Here is a 21,870-nt window from a genome sequence, read left to right on the forward strand (position 1 = left end):
AAACCACTACTTATTCACATGTTAAAATTCTTGAATCTGTGTGAACCAGGGGTTACTTACTGATGGAGAGACTGCACAGCCACCCCCTTATATACTGTGTTTTATATCAAACCTAGTGTTAGCCTCTTACTACGTATAAATGTGCCTTGTTAGTAATAAGTATTAAGCTATTCTGGGGAACCTGACAGAGCCAGTATGAAACATGCTTTTGATTAATGTAGCAGTGATGGAAATGAGTCTTCCATTGTCTTGAGGAGCTAGAAATGAATGCTGAGTGAACCTGTGTGCAGTTTGAGAGAGCTGCTGTGTTGATGAATGTGTTCATTTCTGACTGAAGACAATATCTTAGGCCTCTGTGTATCAGTTGATGTATGTTCAAAGGAAACGAGGGAAAATTGAAAATTTGGGAAAAATTATTTATAAACAAACAAAAAAAAAGCCCAATCAACCAGAAATGTCACCGACCCTCTGTTTAAGACCTCTGGTCTAAACTGTTCAAATCAACTGTTGTAAATATGACAAGATTTGAATGACTGTGACATGTTGGTCATCGCATAAAGATCTCCTAACAGGATCATACCACGTTCAAGGATTGGGCCTCAAACACTAAGGTCCGCCCATAGCTCTGCTTTGGACAGGGACTGAGAGGGCAGACCAATCAGATAAAAGGGGTTTGTGGATCAGAGAGCCTTAAAGATACAGCATCTAAAACAAAGCATTTTGGACAGAGGCTGAAATACAGGTTTCCTAAAACATCAGTCAGAGAATTTATTTACTTTTTGTGGGTGTAAACGATGTAACGCAACTAAGAAAGTACCAGAGGGACAGTATTAACATTGACACAAAAAAGCACATTACCCCCTCTTTAACATCTTGCTTTTCTTCTCCAGAACTCCCCAAAGTGTACACCTAAACTCAAACTTAAGTGGAGTTAACCCTTTGTGGGAAACCATGAGTGAGTTGATGAGGAAAACAGAAAAAGATGGAGATGACAGTACAGTGATGTCACTCAACCAGCTGGTGATAAAATATGAGCCTCCCTCTAATAAAATGACACACCTTTGACTGTAACAGCTTTATGTCAGCCAGCTGTTAGAGAGCAAAAGGTTTTCCTGGAGCAGATTTATTTGATGTTTTATATCAAGCTATCGTGTGACAGAGGTTTTGTAACTCTCAGGGCAGTTATACAATTTATAGAAGGATAAAGAAGAGGATGTAACCACTGTGATTTAGATCATTTGTCGACTTTTGCCTTATAACTGTATGTAATCCCAAGGGATTAAAGTTCCTTTCTATCTATCTATCTATCTATCTATCTATCTATCTATCTATCTATCTATCTATCTATCTATCTATCTATCTATCTATCTATCTATCTATTCATTCTGAGTCTATGTCAACACAATCTGTCTCTTTGCATTAGCAGCATCGTCGCCCTCTGGTGGCTGTGAAACAAGATTAAAAAGGCAAAAAGAAGCTGGCATGTTTAGAAAATGACTTTATTTCTTCCTAAGAAATGTACCGAACCCAAACCACTTTCAGTGTATGCTTATGAATCATAGCTCTCTGTATAGTTGTATAGTATTATAGGCCTGTAATTGTATTACTCTATAGTTCACATTTTAAAGCATGACACAGGTAAGTGCAGTAGTTATCACCTGAAGAAAGACTGACACAGGATGGAAGTCCCAAAAGAAAACCTGATGAGATAGACTGAGAGTAAAGAGAGGTAGCACTCTGCACCATGGCTAAAGAAAGAGCCTCTTTCACCCTAACTGTCACATTTAAATTACAGCACTCTGCTCACATGGAGCCTACTTGAGCTCTCCACAGTCCGTGATAGTGATCCTCTTGGAGGTTCGCCCGGACCGTGAACCGAAAGACTCCACTTTCTTGATGATGTCCATTCCTTCCTTCACGCTGCCAAAGACAACATGTCTGCCATCCAGCCTGAAGAACGGAGAAAGAGGTTGATTATCTCTGCACCCTGCTAACAGTAAGACGAAACATGACACGCCCAACTGATGCAACTATTTCTGCACAGATCATGATCAGATTTTCAGCTGTCATCACTAACGTCAGTCAGTATTGCTAAAAAAAACTTTCTTTGAAACTTGAAACTTTGAAAACATAGGATCAATCGATATAAATGAACAACAGCAGCATTATCCCTCCTATGCTGGGTTTGTTGGTACATACCATTCTGTTTTGGCTGTGCAGATGAAGAACTGGGATCCATTGGTGTTAGGTCCAGCGTTGGCCATAGACAAAATACCTGCAATGAAGCAATAAAATAAAAATAAATAACATATTTTTTGCATTTTGTTTGAAAAAAAAAATCAGAGGCTAATTTAAAGTGACTTTTTAACACCACATGTGTGCCTTTTATCAGCAGCACAAGTTTATTTTGAAAAAGTCATTCAGACAGAATTTGCACGATGCTGCCACCTGGTGGTCCAACATCAGACAAACCATGCAATACTGAAAACAAACTTCATTTATGGCATAATGTGTGAAATATCTCATCTCTTCCTGGTGTTTTTCTAGATCCCTGCTCAGTCTGGTTTAAACACTCCACAAATGAGCAGATTCCCTGAACAACAGCCGTCAGCCTTTCAAATACTACAGATTCTCAAGTGTGGTGTGTCATGAGTTTGCACTGTCCTGTTAAGTATCACACTGCTCTGAGTGTTCCACATGGTTAATCTCATTACAATCTGCAGTGGAGTATAATTAGAATGTCCGGAGAGTTTGTGAAGGCCTGTTTAGACAGAACACAAACCTACTTGCTCTAAATCTGTTATAATGAATTACATTTTCACTGTGTATCATTTTTTCAACCTCATTCACAGCAGTGTGAGGAGAAAGAGGAAGGGTTACCAGGTCCAGTGTGCTTCAGTTTGAAGTTCTCATCAGGAAACTTCCATCCGTAGATCGACTTCCCTCCAGTGCCGTTGTGGTTTGTAAAGTCCCCACCCTGAAATCACACACATTACACATACACCTGATTAAACTTTAGAGACCAGCTGAAAAATTGCATAAATTTAGATCTTAAAGAGGACCTAGGTAGAGTTTTAAGATGTGAAAAGAAAAAAGGTGTGAGACAAAAGACCAATGAGAAAGCAATTTATTGCAAACAACAATTAAAGTTAAAGTCTGTTCATCAGCTAATCAAAAGTTTAAAACCACAGCCTTTAAAAGACTAAATCTAGGCAAATATGTGGATTCAATGTCACTTTCTGTCAGGTATTTACTCTGTCACGACCTCCTGATGGAAAAGGCTTAAAGCTTTCCCAAGTCCAGAAGTAGACCCAAAAATATTTCATCAACACTGAGCCAGAGGATCTGATTGGCTGTCTGCCAAGACTAGGGATGGGTACCTTTCACATATGAAACGATATGGTACTAGTACTTTTTTGTGCTTATTTGGTAAAAAATATCAATTTGTTTAATAATATATTTTTTATGTTTTTCAATTTAACATATTTATTCTTTAATATATGACATTGTAATGCTGTATTCATGTCCAGCGTGGAACATCGCCTACTCTTCCACTCCCACATAGTCACAAGGATGTGTTTAGGTACCTAAACATGGTACCTTTTGATTTTTCATGAATCGATACCTGGTACTTTTGACAGATGTCGGTTGGTACCTATAAAAGTACCTAATTTGGTACCCATCCCTAGCCAAGACACGAGATGATCCTTGACCCAAATTAAGACTGTTACTGGAGCTGACTGCAGCACAATAACCATCAGACGGTATCTGAGAGAGAACAAAAAATGTCTTTAAAGGCCTTGTCCCCTTCGACGCCACAAACTTGCCCGTTTGGTGGAAGACAGTTTGATTCTCTGAGGATAAAAAACGGATCCAACTGGAGATGTCTTCACGGCGGCACAGTGGAGGGTGTGCCATTATGATCTGGGGCTTTTTCATTCAATGGAACAATGGACTTTCAGGTTGGTCAGGAGCGTCAAACTACACAATAGCAACACTGGACAACAAGCATACACAAAGGAAAGGAGAAGAGATTACCTGACACATGAACTGAGGGATCACCCTGTGGAACGTTGATCCCTTGTAGCCAAAGCCATGTTCACCGGTGCACAGGGCTCTGAAGTTCTCTACAAGAAAGACATATTCCATACATATCATAGAGAAAAAACAAGACATAAATACAAAACAACAGTTGTTTCTAATGAAATTTGTCACACTGAGATCTGAACACAAATACATAAGCATAAGATTAATAGTTTCTAAAGGCAATTAGCAACAAAGGATGTCTGTCCAATCAAATTAGTCGATTTTTTTGTAATGCACTGGAAGACTGGGGTAACTTTTCGTTCCAATGTCATCAACAAATAACAAGATAAACATGTAAAGTGAAGTTACGATAATACTTATGAGGAGGAAAATTTATAGAGATTATATGAAATAGTTTCACTAACCTGCAGTTTTGGGCACAACTTCTGCGTTGAGCTATGAAAGAGAAAAGAAATGCCCCCAGGGTCAAACATGAGATAACAAACTGTTCTCCAGAAACTGACTCAGCAAACGGCGCTCAGTGGATCCCTCTACATGCGAGGGTCCACCTGTTGTTGTGTCGTTGTCAGTCTAAACTTTACGACATCAAACCGAAAATAAAAGCAGTGTTTTCATAATGATTTCTGCTCACCTCAAAGGTTACCCTGCCGAGAGGCTGGTTGTCAGCAGCAATGTCAAAGTAAACTACCGGGTTGTTGTTCGCCGCTGCAGGACCCGCACTGTACAAGCGAGCGGCTGTAAACGCCAGAGAGCAAAACTTTATCCTGTTCGACAGAAGCAGCATTTTATTTTCTAATGTGGCTCAGTCAGTTCCTCTTCTGCAGGTGAGTCGTGGGAAAAGTCACGCTTGCATATGGGGAAGACAGGAAACCTCGCTTATATAAACGGAAATGGATCCTTCACAAATCTCGCGAGATGGAGCGTTGCTTCCAGTGGAGTGAATGGTGAGGATTTCCAAGTGGGTGAGCCTTAAATGTCCTTAATTGTCCCATTCAGCCCCAAGAAATTAGTTTGTTTTTTTTTTGTTTTTTTTTTTTTTAATAATGTTATAACTTCTTAAAGTTTGATTACGATTTTAAGAACAAACCACAGCTTAATTTTGCTTTTCCCTCCAAATTTATTGGACATATTTCCCATAACACAACAATTCATGAAGATAAAATTGTCACAAAGCTTTTTGAAGCTGTAAATAGCTTCCAAACCTCGTAGAGACCTCTCAGAATCATCTTAATTTCCCCTTTCCCCTTACTTTTAATGATATCCATCAATGCTCTCTTCCTGTATGCTAGCCATTTAATTTGCTCACACAAAGTTAATGATACTATGTCACAATAAAGGGCGCTGAGGTGCATTTGTAGCCAATCAAGCATTTCATAAGTCTTGCGTTTTCACAAAGTGTCCGGTTTTTAAATTTGTATTAGCTTTTTTTTTTTTTTTTTTTTTTAATACAGTATTAATGTGAATAACTAAAAGATAACTTAAATGTTCTTTTCAACTAAACAACCACTTAGTTGAAATATTACTTTTAACATTTACAGCCATTAATATTCTATTTCTTTGCAGCATACAAGTTAAAATCTATGAACAGTCTTGATTTAAAAACTCAAACATTTCACCTGAATAGAGGCATCAGCTAATGCTGACACTCCAAAGCCTTTTCTGCATCAATTTTGTCCATCCTCGTCCACCAATAATTTATTTAGTTGCAGCATAAAACGCAGGAGAACTTTATTTTCTGTCCACTTTTCTTTTTAATTCAATTCATTTTATTTTTTTCTGAGCATATCTAAAATGTGCCACTCATCTTGTCTCATCAGGTTGTTGTGAGGAGAATCTGTAATTAGACTGCAGCACCACCTTTTGACCCAGAGTCTCACACAAGAAAACTTTTTACCGGCTACAACGCAATGAGGTAACGTGTTAGTCAACAGTTACGCAAGCTTTGTCAGTTTGTATGTAGTTTAGTAGCTGTCTATATTTGGCTCAGCTGGCAGCCCGGGGCGCTAAGACATGTCTGTAATGTGTAACGTTAGTGAATCCTGGTTTTGTCCTACCAGTCATCTACCAATCAGAGCTAACGTGACCTCACTCTTCATTTTATTGACAGACTCTCAAGTTTGAACAGACCACTGCAGAATAACTGCTGACTGTGGGTTGGAATAAACATTAGCACAAACAGTTTAGCCAGTGTCTTAGCCTTTGGCTCATGGTTTAGCCTTAGCTCATGCTCTATCACTCTCCCATTGGATTCTGCTTGACCCAAGGGGAAGCTAGGATCAGGCATATATCTAGAAGAGAGACTTTATCAAGATCACTTTGGAACTCCTCACAGCCTCTTAAATATGAACTCAATCTTTTAAAAAAATTGATACAGTATGTAAAATAATGAAAGTTGAAGTTCATTTGACACTGTCTGCTTGGATCCCGTATGACTTCATATCGAGATGCGTGTGCAGAAAAAACGAGATGACAGCAACGTACAGGTATCATCTGAATACATATTTATTAGATAAATATTAGGTTGTCACATCATCTAACTACATACAGTTCTGCAAGACTAAAAATCACAATTAGTTCCTTTATTTTCTGACCAGTTTAGGTTATGAAATGATTGTACATACAATGTACACAATAGAGACAATGGCCACATTGCATGAATCACCTTAGATTGTATCATTTTTCAACTGTTCATGATATCAAAAATTGTACAAACTATGGATTCGGTTACAATCTTCTGGACCCATCCTCCCCTGCCTCTTTTTATCCCAACCCTCATAATGTAACCTTTTTTTTCTCCTTTTTTAAGCATTAGCACCTCGGAGTATGCAGGTGACAGACTAGAACACTTAAGCTAAATATTACATGTAAAACATAGCTGTCCCAGTTCCCCTAACAAAAGAGGTGAAAGTATATTACAGAGGTGGGGGAACAAAATGCGGAGAGATACCCACAGACACGAACTAACAAGTTTCATTTTCCATATTCAGCCACTTCCAGTTGAGGGGGTTTGCAAGCTTTTTATTATTCTGAAGAAACAATGCACATTCCCAGGGAAAATGAATACATTTCTGTTCACATGTCTCTATTTTCATTTACATATGTACAGACATCCTCGTGACGTTTGCTCTAGCCTCGCCCTCCACTTTTTTTCCAGGCTAGAATGATGAACGTGCCCTTCATCTCTGCTTTTTTTTTAGTTTTTTAGTTTTATTCTTATGTTTCTGAAACTTCTTTCCCCACAGAAATGACCCTTTAGTTGTGATTGTGCAGTTACAGATTTGGGGGTGCTGCCTTTTTATGCCAAAATATGAAATGTGGATGACTCACGCAGGATTGATTACAATCTTTCAGTTCTAAAAAAAAACAAAAACGAAAACAAAAGATAAAATGTGGCATATTTTTTTTTTCTTTTTTTGATTTGGAGTCTCTTTGTGACATAAATATGAAACAACATGTCAGTGAGCTGAACTGGAACAAATCACAATGCGGGTTAAAAATAATGTTTACAGAGAAGCTGGGCGGTTAAATCAGCACGATGCTACAGTGGAAAGAAATTGGATTTCTAGCCTTACAGATTAATAAGAAAAAACAGTAGAAAATAATTTACCAAAAACAAAAAACAAAAAGGGGGTAAAAATGTATATGGTCTCATGCTTTAAAAAAAGCAACATTTCTATAACAAAAATATAAACAATATAATGGATTTCTTTAAAATATGGTTGTGATATATCTTTAAAATACCACTGTGTATTGACATTTCGCAACAATTATGATATTCACATAGCTCACTTATTACACTGAAAGCCAGCTGATACATCTTTAAAACCATCACTGATAAAACGTTAACATAATCGGACAACGTTGATCATTTCAAATCAGATACATCCGAGCGTGAAAGAAAGTATTGCTTGAAAAAACTGAGAAAATGTTGCTACACAATCACCTGGAGCTGATACAGACAGTGGGGAGGGGGAAGTATAAAAACGTGACACCTGTCTGGAAACAGCAGGAGACAGGAAATACAGAGTGCACCGGGAGGAAAAGTGACGAGTTAGCTTGACGACTTGCAGGAAATAGCTTATGAGACGTTTGGACTGGTTTTCCCAGCTGGTTACGAACAAAGTCAAGTGGTTAGGCGGGAGTTTTTTTAAGGGGGGGGGGTGAGTGGCGGGTAAAGGTCGGACGACTTGTGATCAAAAGACGAACGTTATCAAGATGATACAAAAATATTCACAATGATATTTACAGTACAATAGCATTTCATAAAAAATAATACATTTGCATACTGAACAGCACTCTTCTCGAAAACTGAAAGCAAACGTGGCAAAAAAAAAAAATCTGCTCCAATACTGCTCTAAAAACCACTTCTTTCTGAACAGCAGTGATGGATAAACTGTATTTGTCCTCCTTTATCTTTGTTACTTCCCCTCACACACACACACACAGCCACACACACACTCATTTAGAAAACACAAACATCTCCATTCTCCTCCCTTCTACTTTGGTGATGTTGAGCAGTTTCCCAAAAGAACTATGGATATTTTAATTATGCAGCGACAAACAAAAAAAAGAAAGTAAAAACACAAATATAACACAGTATATACAGCAGATACATGAGAAATGTATCACTGATATCAGCATTATCCCTTCAATGTTAGTGTTAAATAAATCAAAAATGGAAACAGCAACTGATAAAACCCACACGATCTTTTTTTAACATCTTGGAACAGCACTAGACGAGGGCTTGGCACACATGCACTTTGGAGACTACTTAAAACAGCACATCATTTACAGGAAGAGAGATGCAACATTGCAAAAAAAACGCAGACTACATTGGAAGGAGTCGTAGCAGGAAGCGGTAAACACAGCAGGGTCGTTTCAGGGACTCGAATCTTTTGTTTTGTACCTTTTCAATCAAATCACACCTCTGCAAGGAGGAATATTACTATACAGCGTTTAGAAGTGCAGGTATGCAATAAAAACGTCTTTAAATGGGGCCAAAATGTTCCCTGTTCCAGAGGTTAACCCTTAAGGGGGTCTCTTTTTGACAAAAATATCTTGTATCAAATTGTGGAAAAAGTGGAAGCCAATCTTTTCCAAAAAACCTTTCGCCAAAATGTGTTTAAAAAACATCTTATCAAGTCAGAAATTTTCTCTTTCAGTTGTGTATTTTTTTTGCATTGCCATAATCTCTTGTGCTTTAAAATGATGTGTGGTGGACAAACAACAGTGCGACCAACCAGACCAGTCAGGGAATGGAGCTGTAACACCAGGAAGCTGTGGCCTCTCAGATTGGAATAACAACATGGACAAAAACGCACACTGGCCAGATAGCGCAGAAGGTATTTTTTCTGTTGTTTTTCTTTTTTTTTTAACACATTGAAATTCCTTTTTTTTTCAAAGAGAAACAAAAGTATGAATAAAAAAATGCTACAACACGTTCCTAATGTGCACACAAACACCTGTGTGTAAAAAAGTCAACTGAGTATAGCTGCACAGTTCAAAAGTGTCGCCACGAAGGATCCCGTCGTGTCGTGAGTTTGAACCTCTTTCAGTCAATCTGCGCTGGCCAATGAAAACTGTACAAGAGGAAGAAGAGAAAGGGAGTGCATCTTTGTGTTTATCAAGTACTGGAACTGCAGGCGCTCAGAAAAGTTTGTGTGTCTGAATCGCCTCAGTTGTTTTCGAAGAGTGATAGAAGGTCGTCGTTGCTATTGCTGGGGAGGTCCGGTGGGTCCAGGTACGACAGAAGCTCGTCCGGGTTAGCGAGCTCTGGAAGAAGCTGTGAGGAAGAAAGAAAATAAGTCAGAGAGGCCAGACGTATTTACACTGACGTCACACTCAGAACAGGAAGCTACAATTTGATTACTGTCACACTGAGCTACAGATTGTGAGTCGAAGAAACAGGGATTTTGTACAAGTTATCATAACTTTACTATGTGACAATTGATCGGCAACTGACAGGAAACCCATAGGAAGCTGACAGGGAAACATCTGGCCATATTTCAAATTGCAAATTAGGTTTTAAATGATGTTTTAAAGCTCCCACCTAAAAAACTGGTTTGCTACCTAAATGTTGTCAGAGATGCAGAGGCAGAAAAACACCACAACAAAGATGGAGGGTGCTTAAGAAGAACCTGGGCCAGCACACCTCACATCTGATCAGGGATCTGACGCCAAACAGTACGAGGCAACTGTTGAAGTGTTGGTGCAGTGGTTACTATGACTTGTCCCTGAGTGGTATGCTAAGGTCTGAGTATCATTTGTACTTTTTTTTATCTTTTGTATGTAGCTTAATGTGGTTGGCTCTCATTTTTAAAGCAGAACAAGGTGAAGTTGTTTGCACAAACAAGAAAAATAACCCCAATTTTCTTTGATGCTGAGACAGAGTAAACGCTGTTGTTTTAGATTTTGCAACCAGCATCAGGTTTATTGGGGTGGCTGGTTCTGACCTTTGAAATCTTGACTTTGTAATACCCCAAAGAGGAACCATGATGGTGTAAGGGGAAGTGGAATCACCCAATGAGTGGGTGGGAGTGGGAGTGGTTGTGCATGCATACCTATACAAATCACTCTTGTCATTACATCATCACAGGAGCCAACTCGGAACTATTGTTAAAACCACATTTAACCACTAGATGGCAGAGATGGGTATTGTTGAGTTGATACCAAAGCCCTTGTCGATTCTGCTTATTGATCTGATTCTTTTTCAATTCCCTGATCCCTGTAAATTTTCTGTGTACAATAAGTAGTTTTACAGGTTTTCTGTGTCAACAGCATTTTCATTGGGTTTATAAGTGAATAAATATAAAATTGGTAAATGAATATGAATATCTCTGAATGCAAATACAGAAACATGAGTAAAAATCGGCATAAAGAAAAGAATCTTCAGATCTTTAAACCTGTTAGCTATAGCTGTTCACAACTGCCATGGTGAACCTACTTCTTAGTGCTATCCCAGTTTTTCATTACCATTAGCTAAAAGTGTTTGAATGAGACTGTAACTTTTGAAACGTGTCCTATTACAAGATAAGAAAGTTGTCAACTTTAAGGTAATGTATTAAAAGTGTGGAAGTAAATCAAGTGTTGCCAACAGTTAGCGAAAGCGATAACTTTAACTTTCAAATGATCACTTTATGGGCTATCACATTTGTTGTTTTCATTAGAAATATGACACAATGTCCCTTTACATTTTGACAATCCATTGTTTTTCCAGTTGGTCCTAAAAACAAAGCACGAACTTATACAATAGGTAAATAACCTTAAATCATAGCGCATAATCCAAAATTATAGAGGTACTTCCCATGATGCTAATGCAAAAAAAAAATGGCTGCCACTTGGATATAGTTAGTTTAAGTGGACAATCATCATCCAAAGCCCTCTCATAAATATCAGCTGTAGTCGTTGACTTACGTCTAAAGATGGCTCAGGCATGTCCGACCCTGCTTGGCTGTCCAAACTGCTGGATGGGTTGAAGGCCAGGTCACTGTGGGGATGGTTGTTAGGGCCAGGCTGCTGCTGTTGCTGTTGCTGCTGTTGTTGCTGCTGTTGTTGCTGCTGTTGTTGCTGAGGGGGCGGAGCTTGTCGTGACGGTAGAGGAGGCCCGCTGTGGTGTAGCTGCTGCCCTGTTTGGCTCCCAGGGTGTGGAGATGGGTGTAAGCTCTGCTGCATCGGACCGTGCGACTGGTCATTTCCAGCTGAGTGAGGTATCTGGGGAGGAAATGTTCAAAAGTTAAATCTTCCGAAAGACAATACAAGACTTAACTTCAGTATTCACAACCTTAGACTTGTGATAACTTACTGAGTCTGGCATGGTGTGGGAAAGGGGCTTGTCTTGCGTCATGAGGCTGCTGGGCATGTCAGGTGGGTGCGACAGCTGGGGGCCATGCATGAAGTCATTCATCGATGTGCCACCAGGTGTCCCATGAGGGAAGTCAAAGTTCCCGTGCCCCTGATAACTGTTACCTATCAAGAGGAATAAAAAAAGTGAATATATTTCTTACAGTTATCTGAAGCAGCTTTTAATACCTGGAGTTAGTGACATGTTGGTTTAGGGTGTCCTACCTTGGTTGCCGTATTCATTGTTGTTGCCCCCTTGCTGAGATTGTAACAACGGGTACGGTGATGGTCCAGGGCCGAGCTGAGCTATCATCTCCATCACATTGGGCATGATCATCTGGCTGGGACTCATCGTCTTAAACCTCTTGGCCAGCGGTCCATCCGGATCCTCCTTTATGTGGATTTCGGATTTGATCGCCACTGGCCGCCAACTACACGTTGGGTCAATAGTAACCTCCTCAAACTCCGAGCTGGTGGATACAAGATGGAATCAGTAAGACATGAGTAAAAATACATTTGAAGCATGAAAGACTTTGTCACTTGTGTGAACCTACTTTTGAATGGCGTTAAGGATTCCCCACATGTACTGGTCCACTTCGAGGCCTTCTAATAACGCTGTTTTACTGAGGAGAGAACAGAAACAGAGCTTAGAAGTCTGATACCATAGATTACACATGTAGGTTTAACAATTTAATCTATTTAAGATGGATATACTCACTTGCATACAGGACATCTCCATGTCCCCCGCTCGCAGTTCAGTTGTAAATATGATTCCAAATCAAAACACTGCAAGAGTGGACGAAGAGAAACCACATTTGTTATCAAGAAATTAATTCAACACTGTTCTTACTTTCCTCTAAAAGACTCTGTGAGTGCTTACCTGAACGTGTTTGCAGTCATGTCCTCTTGCTGGAAGCTGTATCCGCCGGAAGGTGATCGGACATTTGAGGGAAACCTTAATGGCCGTCTGCTCCACACCGTCCTCTCCGTTGAGTGGCGCATTGCCTGACGATGCTGCTACGCTGCTGAAGTTCCTCTTAACTTTGATGCAAAAGAAGACAAAGATTGTGAGTGAGTAAAGACTGAGAATGATAGACACACAAATTTACTATCATTGTTCATTATTTCAGTACCTTTGGTGATGCAGTGCTCTGCAGGGAGAAGCCTCTTTTTTAGTAAGCCTTGGAGCACGGAACGGACTGAGGGCCTGTGGACCAGCTGCAGCACGAACAAGTGCGACTGTTGGAGAAAAACATGTCTGTCATTCCACGGTATAGAGCATCGGTCATTTTTATCCTCACATAATGATTGAGAGACATTTATAGCTGATTTTTTATGACTGACAGTTACTTTTCAGTAGGGACCACCCTTGTTGAAACATGTTTGCATGTATTAAGTTTCGTTTGGCAGATTTGTTTGGCTCCCTGCCTTTCCTCATACATGTGTGTAGGGGTAAAATCAGAGGGAAGCAGTGGCAAAGACAACCAGGGGGGCATCAGTCACTATATGTAAGACACTGGTTCAAACACTATGCTCAAGCTTTAGCCCCGTTTCCGCCGAGCAGTTCGGTATGGATCGGTACAGTTTGGTTTGGATTGGTGAAGCCTGATCCTGTTTGAGTTTCCACAGCCAACTGTGACCCTCTTGGTAGGCCGCGTGTAAGTCAGATGCTGATAGCCATGTCAGCTATGTAATAGCGTGATGGCACAGCAGTGCGACACAGTGTACCCCACTAAATCCAACACTACAGTTTCGTTTTGACAGCAGTTTAATGCTTTTTTGTGACGCCATTTTCCAAACAAAAAGAACGTCATCTTCACAAAGTTGACTGGACAACAAGGTGGGGTTGTGAGTTGTTTATTACCGGTGTCACATGGGAAGTGACGATTCTTTCGACCAATCAACAGGCTGCAGTGTTTCTAGCTCCACTTTCTGGGCTCAGATCAGTACGTCTGGCACCCCAACAGGATGATACCAAAAAGTGGGATGGCACGTGCCGGTATTTTGGGACCTGTCCCGGTTTTAGCATTGTGTACCGAGACAACCGTAACTGAACAGCTTGGTGGGAACAGGGCTTTTGTGTGTGGATTTGTCTGTATTAGATGTGTGAACTTACACAGCAACAGGCAGTGACTGTGATCTGGATCGTGTTCCTTCCAGGCTGGCAGACGTGTTTCAAGTGCAGGGGTTTGTGGGAGGTCTTATTGTCGCCACGCTCAATGGTAAGCGGTGTGGCGTTTACGCTGACTTGGACTGATGCTGGCCAGTTGGTGTTCATTTGTCGGTCTTCGTGGTGGTAGCACTTGAACTGCAGCTCAAGGTCCGATCTACACAGGTGAGTAGAGAAAAATACAACTTTAGAGATGCTGTTGCTGACCGAAATATAACCCTGCCCCATCATCATTACAGGAGTGCATTTAAACCAGTCATTATACATCTTTGGACTTTAATACTGATATTCTGGAACCTTGTAAGCCATTCTGAAACTAACAGACCAACAACATATAGGCTGATGTAATTTTACTTTTTCACACCCAGAGATCTTTCTATTAAAACTTGATGTGACGGTGACTTTTTCCCTCTAGAAGGGCCTAAAGGGTATAACAATAATCAAAACCACAGAAAGGGAGATCATGAGTGACCTTCTCCAAGTAACCAGGGAATACTGGGGGTTCATTTTTTTTCTCTGGCAGTACAACTTTACAACCTTTTTCAATCTGCAAGGCAAAGGTTAAGAGGAATTGAAGAAATCCCCTTGACGCCTGGCTACAGGATTCTGACGTGAAGCGTAATTTTCCGGATGTCTCAAAATCAAATGAGCAGAAAGACCAAAAGGAACAGTTAAAACATGGAGAAAAGGATCTGGAAGTAGATATTCATTTCATGCAGCCTGTCAAAGCAACATAGTCGTACGGGGTTTGATGTGAGATATATAAGGATATCATCAGCGTAACGATTGATTGATTGAAGCATTATGGTTCTGTCTGTTCTGTCTGCTTTCATTCATTTATTAATGTTTTCCTCAGTGTTAAAAGCAGCCAACATTCCGTGTCTAACAACATGTATGACCACTCATTGGCTTTCCACCTGTAATCCCTGTCATTTGTATCGGATAAGTACAAGACAGCTGTCAAGAGATGATGGTAACAACCCAAAAGAGTCCCAAAACGCACTTTTTAGGCTCAAAGCACCAGACCTTTTTACTAAAATGGGGATTAAAGTTTTTTTTACATGCACTTATGCTTGTATTTTCACCAAATATTAAGAACTATAACCAAGTTAACACCAATTGAGCTTCTCTTGGTACCCCTCTGTCCATTAAGCCTTCTTTCTTAATCCTCTCAAGATCACCAGAGAATTATCATTGCTGCCACTAAAACAAAAATCTGTACAAGAAAGCACTTTTTATGTTAATTCTGATAACAAGTGTTTAGTTTTCTTCAAAGTCTCTTCTCTGAGCTACAGATTGTTATATGAAATTAAAAATGGCTAAGAAGATAAGTTGAAAACTGCTGTGGCACTGAGGAAAAGATGCATTACCTCCACATGAGCGTCTGGTGCACAGAGGGCCGTAAATGGAAGACGTGGTTGCTCACAGCCAGGTTGTGCTCTAGCCTGAAGGGCTCCAGGACCACACCATCCCGAACTGGGAACGTCAGGCGCAGCTCTTCGTTGTGGTTGGCTGCACAGGTGAGAAACAGCCATGGTCAGATTATTACAAACTTTTAAAGAATCAACATTGACAGACTTATTTTTGGAGTTACTGACCTGGCGGTGGAGGGAGAGCTGTGATATTTGGTTTGATGTCAGGAGGGAAAGGCGGCTTCACGTCCTGGTTTGGCGACAGATATGGAGGGATGTTGCTTCCTGGGGTCATTGGAGGGGTGGGGTTGCCTGGCACTGGGGAGTGAGGGTAGTTACCCACCGGTCTGGGCGGCTGAATTAGAAACAATTGACAAGTTAATAACTGTTGATAGGACTAGAAACTGCCAACAAGGATAGAGCAGAAATAGACTTACCCCGTTCATATTCCCCTGGCTGTACTGATATCCACTGCCAGAGAAGTTATTTGTTTGGCCATTAAAAGAGGGCTCTTGCTGTAATTGAAATAAAAAGATATTAAACTGGGTTTTTCCTCTCAAAATAAACCAACCTTAGGCTCCTGACTCCACCCATTAGTTTCATAAAACATAGATGATTGTCACACCTTATAGAACTGTCCCATGGCACCGCTGGGTGGTGGGTATTGACCCTGCATCTGCTGACCCGGCATCCTCTGGCCTGGGTAGTTGGGGGATGGCAGTGGCCTGGAGGCGTTGGGTGTGGGGTACTGTCCTTGCTGGTTAGGAAACTGGTTGTTTGGTCCATACTGCTGCCCACCGTAGTTAGGCTATGGATGGAGAGATAAACCAGATGACCCACAGGACAAAACAGATAAAACTTAAAGTTGAAGGTGTTCAAGTCACAGCTGCTCACCTCTCCTGGGTACGGTCTCTTCATGCCCTGCATAGGCATGCCCTGAGGCCTGGGTCCTGCGTAGCCTTGCTGGGGCATCCTTTGGCCGTGGGCTCCAAAAGGCGCCATGCTTTGCCCCCTAGGCTGAGTCATTCCCATGGGGGGCCCGCTCATGTTGGATGCATTCATGCCTGAGCCCATGTTTCCAGGGAGGGATGGAGGGCCACGGGGTCCTGGCTGGTTCATGAACTGGCTGTTGTACGCTTGGTTTGGTCCCATCTGGAAAGAGGAACTCATCTGGAAGACAAAGTTTGTTCCAATAGAAACCTCAGGGTTAAATTCAGCTGATGATAAATTTAGCTTTAATGAAACAAGTCCATCAGAACTAAAACTGACTGACAATTTTTAACTCATACAGGGAAAAAGCTCAAAACCAGCAAATGCAAAAGGCTCATTTAGTGAATTTCCCTTCAGCTAATTATTCACACATCATCTTTCCAGTTTAATACATTTGTTAGTTTTGTCGTACCGGCCCGTATTGGTTCATGTCCTTGTTCTGTGTTTCCTGCAGGGCAGCCACTGTTGCTGTGGCGGTGGCAGTCGCTGTAGCTGCAGCAGCAGCAACTGCAGCGGCGGCAGCAGCTGCTGCAGGCTGGGTGAAGTCTGAAGGAGGACGAGAGTGTTGGGGGATGCCCATTCCTCCAGGTCCAGGATTGGGTCCTCCAGGGTAGCTATAAGAATCAGAGACACAATATAAGTATTCACTTTAACCATCACGGGGAATGATTTCTCTTTCAGGAGCAATCTGTGTAATTTCCACTCACTTCCCACCGAAGCCTCCACCTCCAGGGTAGTTGGGTCGGCCGTACATGCCCTGCTGCATGTACGCCTGGTTGGAGTTGCCTTTGTTGGGGAACTGCTGCTGAGGACCAGGGAACTGAGGGGAGTTCATGCCTGGATTGTTCCCAGACATACCTGAGCCCATCGGGTTGCCTCCAGGGTTCATGGGATTGTTGTTATTAGCCATGGGATTTCCCAAAACCTGTGTGACAAAGACATACGAAGAGATAAGTAAATGCTGAATGGCTAAACACGGGAACGAATAATACCCCTCTTTAATCAGACCTGACAGGTATGGGATTTCACCTGGCTCTGTGACGTGTTGGTGACACCCCAGACTGTTGTCACCACGGACAACGAACCTGGGGGCTGATTGGTGTTCTGCTGCCAGGGAACAGAGTCATAGGGAAAAGACCCATCTCTGAGGGGAACAGGGAAAACACAGTTAATATTTGCATGTTTGTATTGTCTTTATGACCAATAATTGCCTAACGCTTCATTTCTTCCATTTGATATCGTATTTAAGTAACAATCGTGCTTCAATTTCTGATAGATAGTAAAGTAAGGGAGTAATGTTGAGATTTCAAAATAAAAACATGTTTTTTTTTGTCTTGTGATATTATTATCTACATGGCTGTAAGTTACTGTTTTGTTCCTGTTGACTGGGCGGCAATCAGTTAGTCTGACAGTTTGTTTGGCCACTGATCCATAAGGAACACTGGGCTTCATGCAGAGGAAGGGGCATTCCCCGAGGGCCTGTACACACTAACACACCTCACACATAAGCCAAAATGCACAGCAGAGCTAACACTGACCCATGTGAGAGGCCGGGCTTCATGGAGCTCATCGGGGGCTGCATGGGCACTTTTCCTGGAGGCTCGTTCTGCCTGTTCTTCTGGTGACGGAGGAGGAGGAGGCGTCCGAGCTCCTCGCACCACGAGGACAGAAGAGCTGGAGAAGAGAGAAGAAGAGGGGAGTGTGAGTGTGTAGTCCCTTTTTTGAAAGTGATAAAAAAACCCTGCAAAACAAAACAAAAACAGTGAAAGGAGGAGGGCGAAAAAACTTAGGAGTGGAAGCTTAAACAGTGATGGCCTGAGTGACTGAGGGATGTATGAGGTCCTCAGGAGCTTTGACCTCATATGCCCTGACATTAAGCGTATAAAACTCCAGAAAAGTTAAAAAATGTTAGCATAAATGCTTCAGTTACATGTTTAAGCAACCTGTCTGTACTACTGAGTTAGCAGTGTGCCTTTAAAACTACTTTGAGATACTTTTTGTTGAGTCGACCTGCTTAAGGTACATTTTAATTCTAAGCACTGGACTTAAAGGACTTATTCTGTTGATGATATGGCCTTTATTTGTTGAATTGGCACATGCAGAGCATTGTTTATGTGACTCGGCACAGGGAGAGAGAAACTCTGGTGGCTCATTTTCAACATCATTGCTGAAATAAATATATGAAAAGGTACATATTTTTATATAATAGCAAAATAAACATATTTAGAAATGTCCTCTTGGCTGTAAACCTCTTTTCTGCTCTCCATGTTCACAAGTTACAGTAGGTGGTTCTGCTACCTGGGTTCTGCAGGGCGGTATCTCTGCCCCATTGGTCGATTTAGATGATTGACACCTCTTCAGAACCACCAGAGCCAATAGAATCAACTTCTGTGGACCACCTTAATGCCAATCACACCAATAGGATCCAGGTGAGAAAACGTTAGCTCGGAGATGTGTTGTGATAGCCTTTCTGTCACCGTGGATAAAGTTTCTGCTCAAAGACGACAAAGGTAAGAGAAAACTTCTGGCTGTGTTTTAAAGTGAGCGGTTTGTCTTGCGTTATCTAGCTGCTGGATTTGGTGAATTTTGGTTGTGGAGTGATAAAAACTGTTGGAGTCTGTGGAGTCTGCTTTCAGGAAGACATTGACAACATGTTTCTGTAATCCTGTCATGCGGTGTTTGTGCTCCCTGCTGTTTCATTTGCTTGGTGCTTTAACTGTGTTTAAAATGGTTAATGAGCTTTTTGTTGAGTTTCTTAGCTTTCTGTGGCTATATGAATGTTGTTTCAATGCGTTGCAGCCTCCAAAACCTGAGGCGTTACAGAAAAAGAGGCTTTAAACTTCATGTCTGATTTCTGTGTGGAGGCTGGTAGTTGGGATGTGTGATGTGGTGGCGTAAATTTGTTACTTACGGCCAGAAACCAGATAATTGCCCCCGGTTACAACGGGATGATTATGTTTCTTAATGAGTATGACGATTTATCCAAGCTAGTTTCTCTCTTCATGCTTGATACATTTTCGGACTCTGTTTTGAAACAGGTTAAAGTCAAGTCAAGTGATACAAGCTGCGTGGCTTCAGTGTCATTTTCACATTTATGCTGAAAGCACCTTTTAGCTTTGGGCTTAATGCTATCACCACAAATTTATAACTGCTGCTCTTAAACGTTTTCGTTGTTTGAGTTTTTCGCGTATGAGCGCGCGTGCCTTAACCACGTGAGGTTGTAAAAATTCGAAATGCGACGTTCGCGGACGCTTCATTTGTTTGAACGGCTCCTTTGAAGTGAGAACAGTTTCGCAGTTGCGAGCCGCTCTCAGGTGGGAATTGAGTGTCACTCGTGTGCCACGCTGCTTTCACGTGTATGACTAATGGTATCTCTGAATTTGAGTGTGACAGTTGATGTCTGATGAATAAAAGATATAACAACGAGCCAGTCTTCTGAACGGCTCCTCGTGATCTAGCCCCATAAATCACATCTCTACTGCTGGTGTAGTTAGCTTTAGGAAAACTCATATAAATACATTAAATGGTGACATTTAATAAATTTATTTGTACAAAAAAATACAAAAATAAATAAAATAAAATAAACAGTTAAATAAATAATTATTAATAATAATTTTAAAAGATTATAATTGTTAAAAGTGATAGAAAAAAAAACAACAACGGAAAAAGGAACAAAAATGCATTGGCCCTACATTATTGTGACATTTTTTTCCATAAAAGCCTTCTTCTTTTTATATTTGTTTGCAGTGATAATAATATTTATGGTCTCTTCAACTGTCTATTGGATCTACTTTCAGACTCCAATTCCATCATCCTTCTCTTTGCACCTTTTTTAAAAATGTATTTTGTCCAATAGTTTGACATAATCCACCAATAAAACAATTTTATTCTACAGCAAGCATGGCTTTATCCCTTAAAAATGCAGTTTACATAAAATACTAGAAGTCTGGGCTGTATTTTTGTTTTGTGAGCTGTAGTTTTCCTTACAAGTTCCTCAGTTTCTAAGATAAGCAATTAATTAGATTTCAGGGGTTTAAAGCGACGTTGAGTTGTTTCATATTCGATCCAGTAACAAACAAAAGATCCAGCTTGATTCTACATTTGATAGATTTCCTCCAGCCTGTCATTGCAGCGCTTGGCCACTAGGGTTCACTCTGCGCTCACAGATCACACTCCAGCCCTTCCCTCATCTTCACCTTCCTCCCTCCCTCCCTCCCCACCTACCTACCGCCAGTTAGGCAGGTACCACAGAGTGCTTTTGATCGAATCATATGCTTTTCATCCGCATTGCATGTTTCTGTACTGTGCCAACTACAAAAGCCTCACTTTTCCTTCTTCTCTCACTCCCTCCTGCCTCCCTCTCGCCTCTCTCCCTCCTTCTGCGGTGTCAGAGGAGAAAGGGAATGTGGATTCAATCAAAGAGCAGGGGCAGCCACCTCCTCTTATGATTCACAGCACTTCTAGGGCTGAGTGACTGAGGAGCCAGGCAGCGAGGGTGGGAGGGGGTGAAACAGAGTGCTCGGTGATTTGAGTTGCGGTTTCACGCAAAAAGCCACGTCAATATGACAGCAGACAGTGGAGGCAGATCCACCCTGCTGCCACATGCAAGGACGGGCCACAGCACATGTAACGAAAAGAGAGATGGAGGGGGAGAGATGATAAAAAAAAAGGCTAAGTGAGTGAGGAGAGAGGAGACATCAGGCTAATGGGGCTGATGGGAGGGAGGAACAAACAAAAGCTTCTGACTCCCATAACAAACATGGCAACCCAGAGATTTGACCACACATGACTGCTTGCAAACAGACACGCCAGGGAGAAAGGTTGCTTACTTTACACAATCACACTGAGGGGAAATAAATAGAACACAAGATGTCTTCTGAGTGAAGGGAGAAAACAGGAATTTTAGCGTCGACACACAAACACTTCCTCTAAGAGCATCGCACCCCAAAAGGCACCTCCTCTCCTCTCCTTTCATTTGAACACCGAGCACACCAGCCTCGCTCTGTGTAAAGATGAGGGCTGGAATACAAAAGACATGTACAGATGGTGCCAGCAGTCTCCCTCCTGCCTCCCCCTCCCTCCCCCTCCTCCTCCTCCCCGCTCCTTTAAAAGCAGCACGGGGCTCAGGCACAGAGGCAGCTGGGTTTTTCCTCCTTCCAACCCCGCTCATGCTACCTCTCTTTTTCTCTCCCCTCCCTTTCCTCCTGTTCTTGGCGAGGCAGGTGCCAGGAGACAGGCTGTGCTGCTCCTCCAGAGGATTGATCTGACTTTGCTGTGCTTTGGTTGACGAAAAAAGGCCTCTCAGGTGCTTTTATCTGCCCGAAAATATCACACCTGCAGGTAGACGCGAAGATTTCAAGCTCAGTTTTAATCAAATACGACCCTTTTTAAGCGCGGCTAATGGGTTTACGA

General features: G+C 41.5%; 3 protein-coding genes across 6 annotated transcripts in view; 1 reads left to right on the forward strand and 2 right to left on the reverse strand.

Moving 5' to 3' along the window:
• Positions 1 to 1,635: 1,635 nt before the first annotated feature.
• On the reverse strand, positions 1,636 to 4,974 carry ppifb (peptidylprolyl isomerase Fb). Its single transcript, XM_074662983.1, has 6 exons — positions 4,679 to 4,974; positions 4,452 to 4,482; positions 4,039 to 4,127; positions 2,881 to 2,977; positions 2,200 to 2,275; positions 1,636 to 1,950 (listed from the first exon to the last, which is right to left on the reverse strand). Exons 1-6 carry the CDS (start codon positions 4,829 to 4,831, stop codon positions 1,815 to 1,817), a joined length of 582 nt encoding a protein of 193 aa, XP_074519084.1. The 5' UTR covers positions 4,832 to 4,974; the 3' UTR covers positions 1,636 to 1,814.
• Positions 4,975 to 9,404: 4,430 nt separating this feature from the next.
• LOC141784809 (zinc finger MIZ domain-containing protein 1-like) overlaps positions 9,405 to 21,870 on the reverse strand; it is a 166,704-nt gene continuing 154,238 nt past the window's right edge. For all 3 annotated transcript variants that reach the window (XM_074662699.1, XM_074662700.1, XM_074662701.1), the window contains 18 exons: positions 17,997 to 18,132; positions 17,488 to 17,602; positions 17,166 to 17,383; positions 16,871 to 17,072; positions 16,363 to 16,638; positions 16,094 to 16,276; positions 15,906 to 15,983; positions 15,655 to 15,823; positions 15,427 to 15,568; positions 14,003 to 14,213; positions 13,020 to 13,125; positions 12,767 to 12,927; positions 12,605 to 12,672; positions 12,441 to 12,509; positions 12,112 to 12,356; positions 11,849 to 12,012; positions 11,461 to 11,757; positions 9,405 to 9,829 (listed from right to left, as the gene is read on the reverse strand). In XM_074662699.1, the coding sequence (XP_074518800.1) occupies positions 9,722 to 9,829; positions 11,461 to 11,757; positions 11,849 to 12,012; positions 12,112 to 12,356; positions 12,441 to 12,509; positions 12,605 to 12,672; positions 12,767 to 12,927; positions 13,020 to 13,125; positions 14,003 to 14,213; positions 15,427 to 15,568; positions 15,655 to 15,823; positions 15,906 to 15,983; positions 16,094 to 16,276; positions 16,363 to 16,638; positions 16,871 to 17,072; positions 17,166 to 17,383; positions 17,488 to 17,602; positions 17,997 to 18,132 (2,948 nt within the window). In that variant the 3' untranslated portion in view covers positions 9,405 to 9,721. The remainder of the gene's footprint in view (positions 9,830 to 11,460; positions 11,758 to 11,848; positions 12,013 to 12,111; positions 12,357 to 12,440; positions 12,510 to 12,604; positions 12,673 to 12,766; positions 12,928 to 13,019; positions 13,126 to 14,002; positions 14,214 to 15,426; positions 15,569 to 15,654; positions 15,824 to 15,905; positions 15,984 to 16,093; positions 16,277 to 16,362; positions 16,639 to 16,870; positions 17,073 to 17,165; positions 17,384 to 17,487; positions 17,603 to 17,996; positions 18,133 to 21,870) is intronic.
• Positions 18,878 to 21,870, forward strand: part of polr3a (polymerase (RNA) III (DNA directed) polypeptide A) — a 307,538-nt gene continuing 304,545 nt past the window's right edge. The window contains exon 1 of one of the 2 annotated variants that reach the window (XM_074662697.1): positions 18,878 to 18,968. The gene's annotated coding sequence lies outside the window, so the exon portion shown is untranslated. The remainder of the gene's footprint in view (positions 18,969 to 21,870) is intronic. The other variant, XM_074662698.1, reaches the window with a different exon arrangement.

Source organism: Halichoeres trimaculatus, unplaced genomic scaffold (genome assembly GCF_033239565.1).
Source record: "Halichoeres trimaculatus isolate MK-OKI-2021-1 unplaced genomic scaffold, fHalTri1.1 fHalTri1_scaffold_23, whole genome shotgun sequence".
NCBI lineage: Eukaryota > Metazoa > Chordata > Actinopteri > Labriformes > Labridae > Halichoeres > Halichoeres trimaculatus.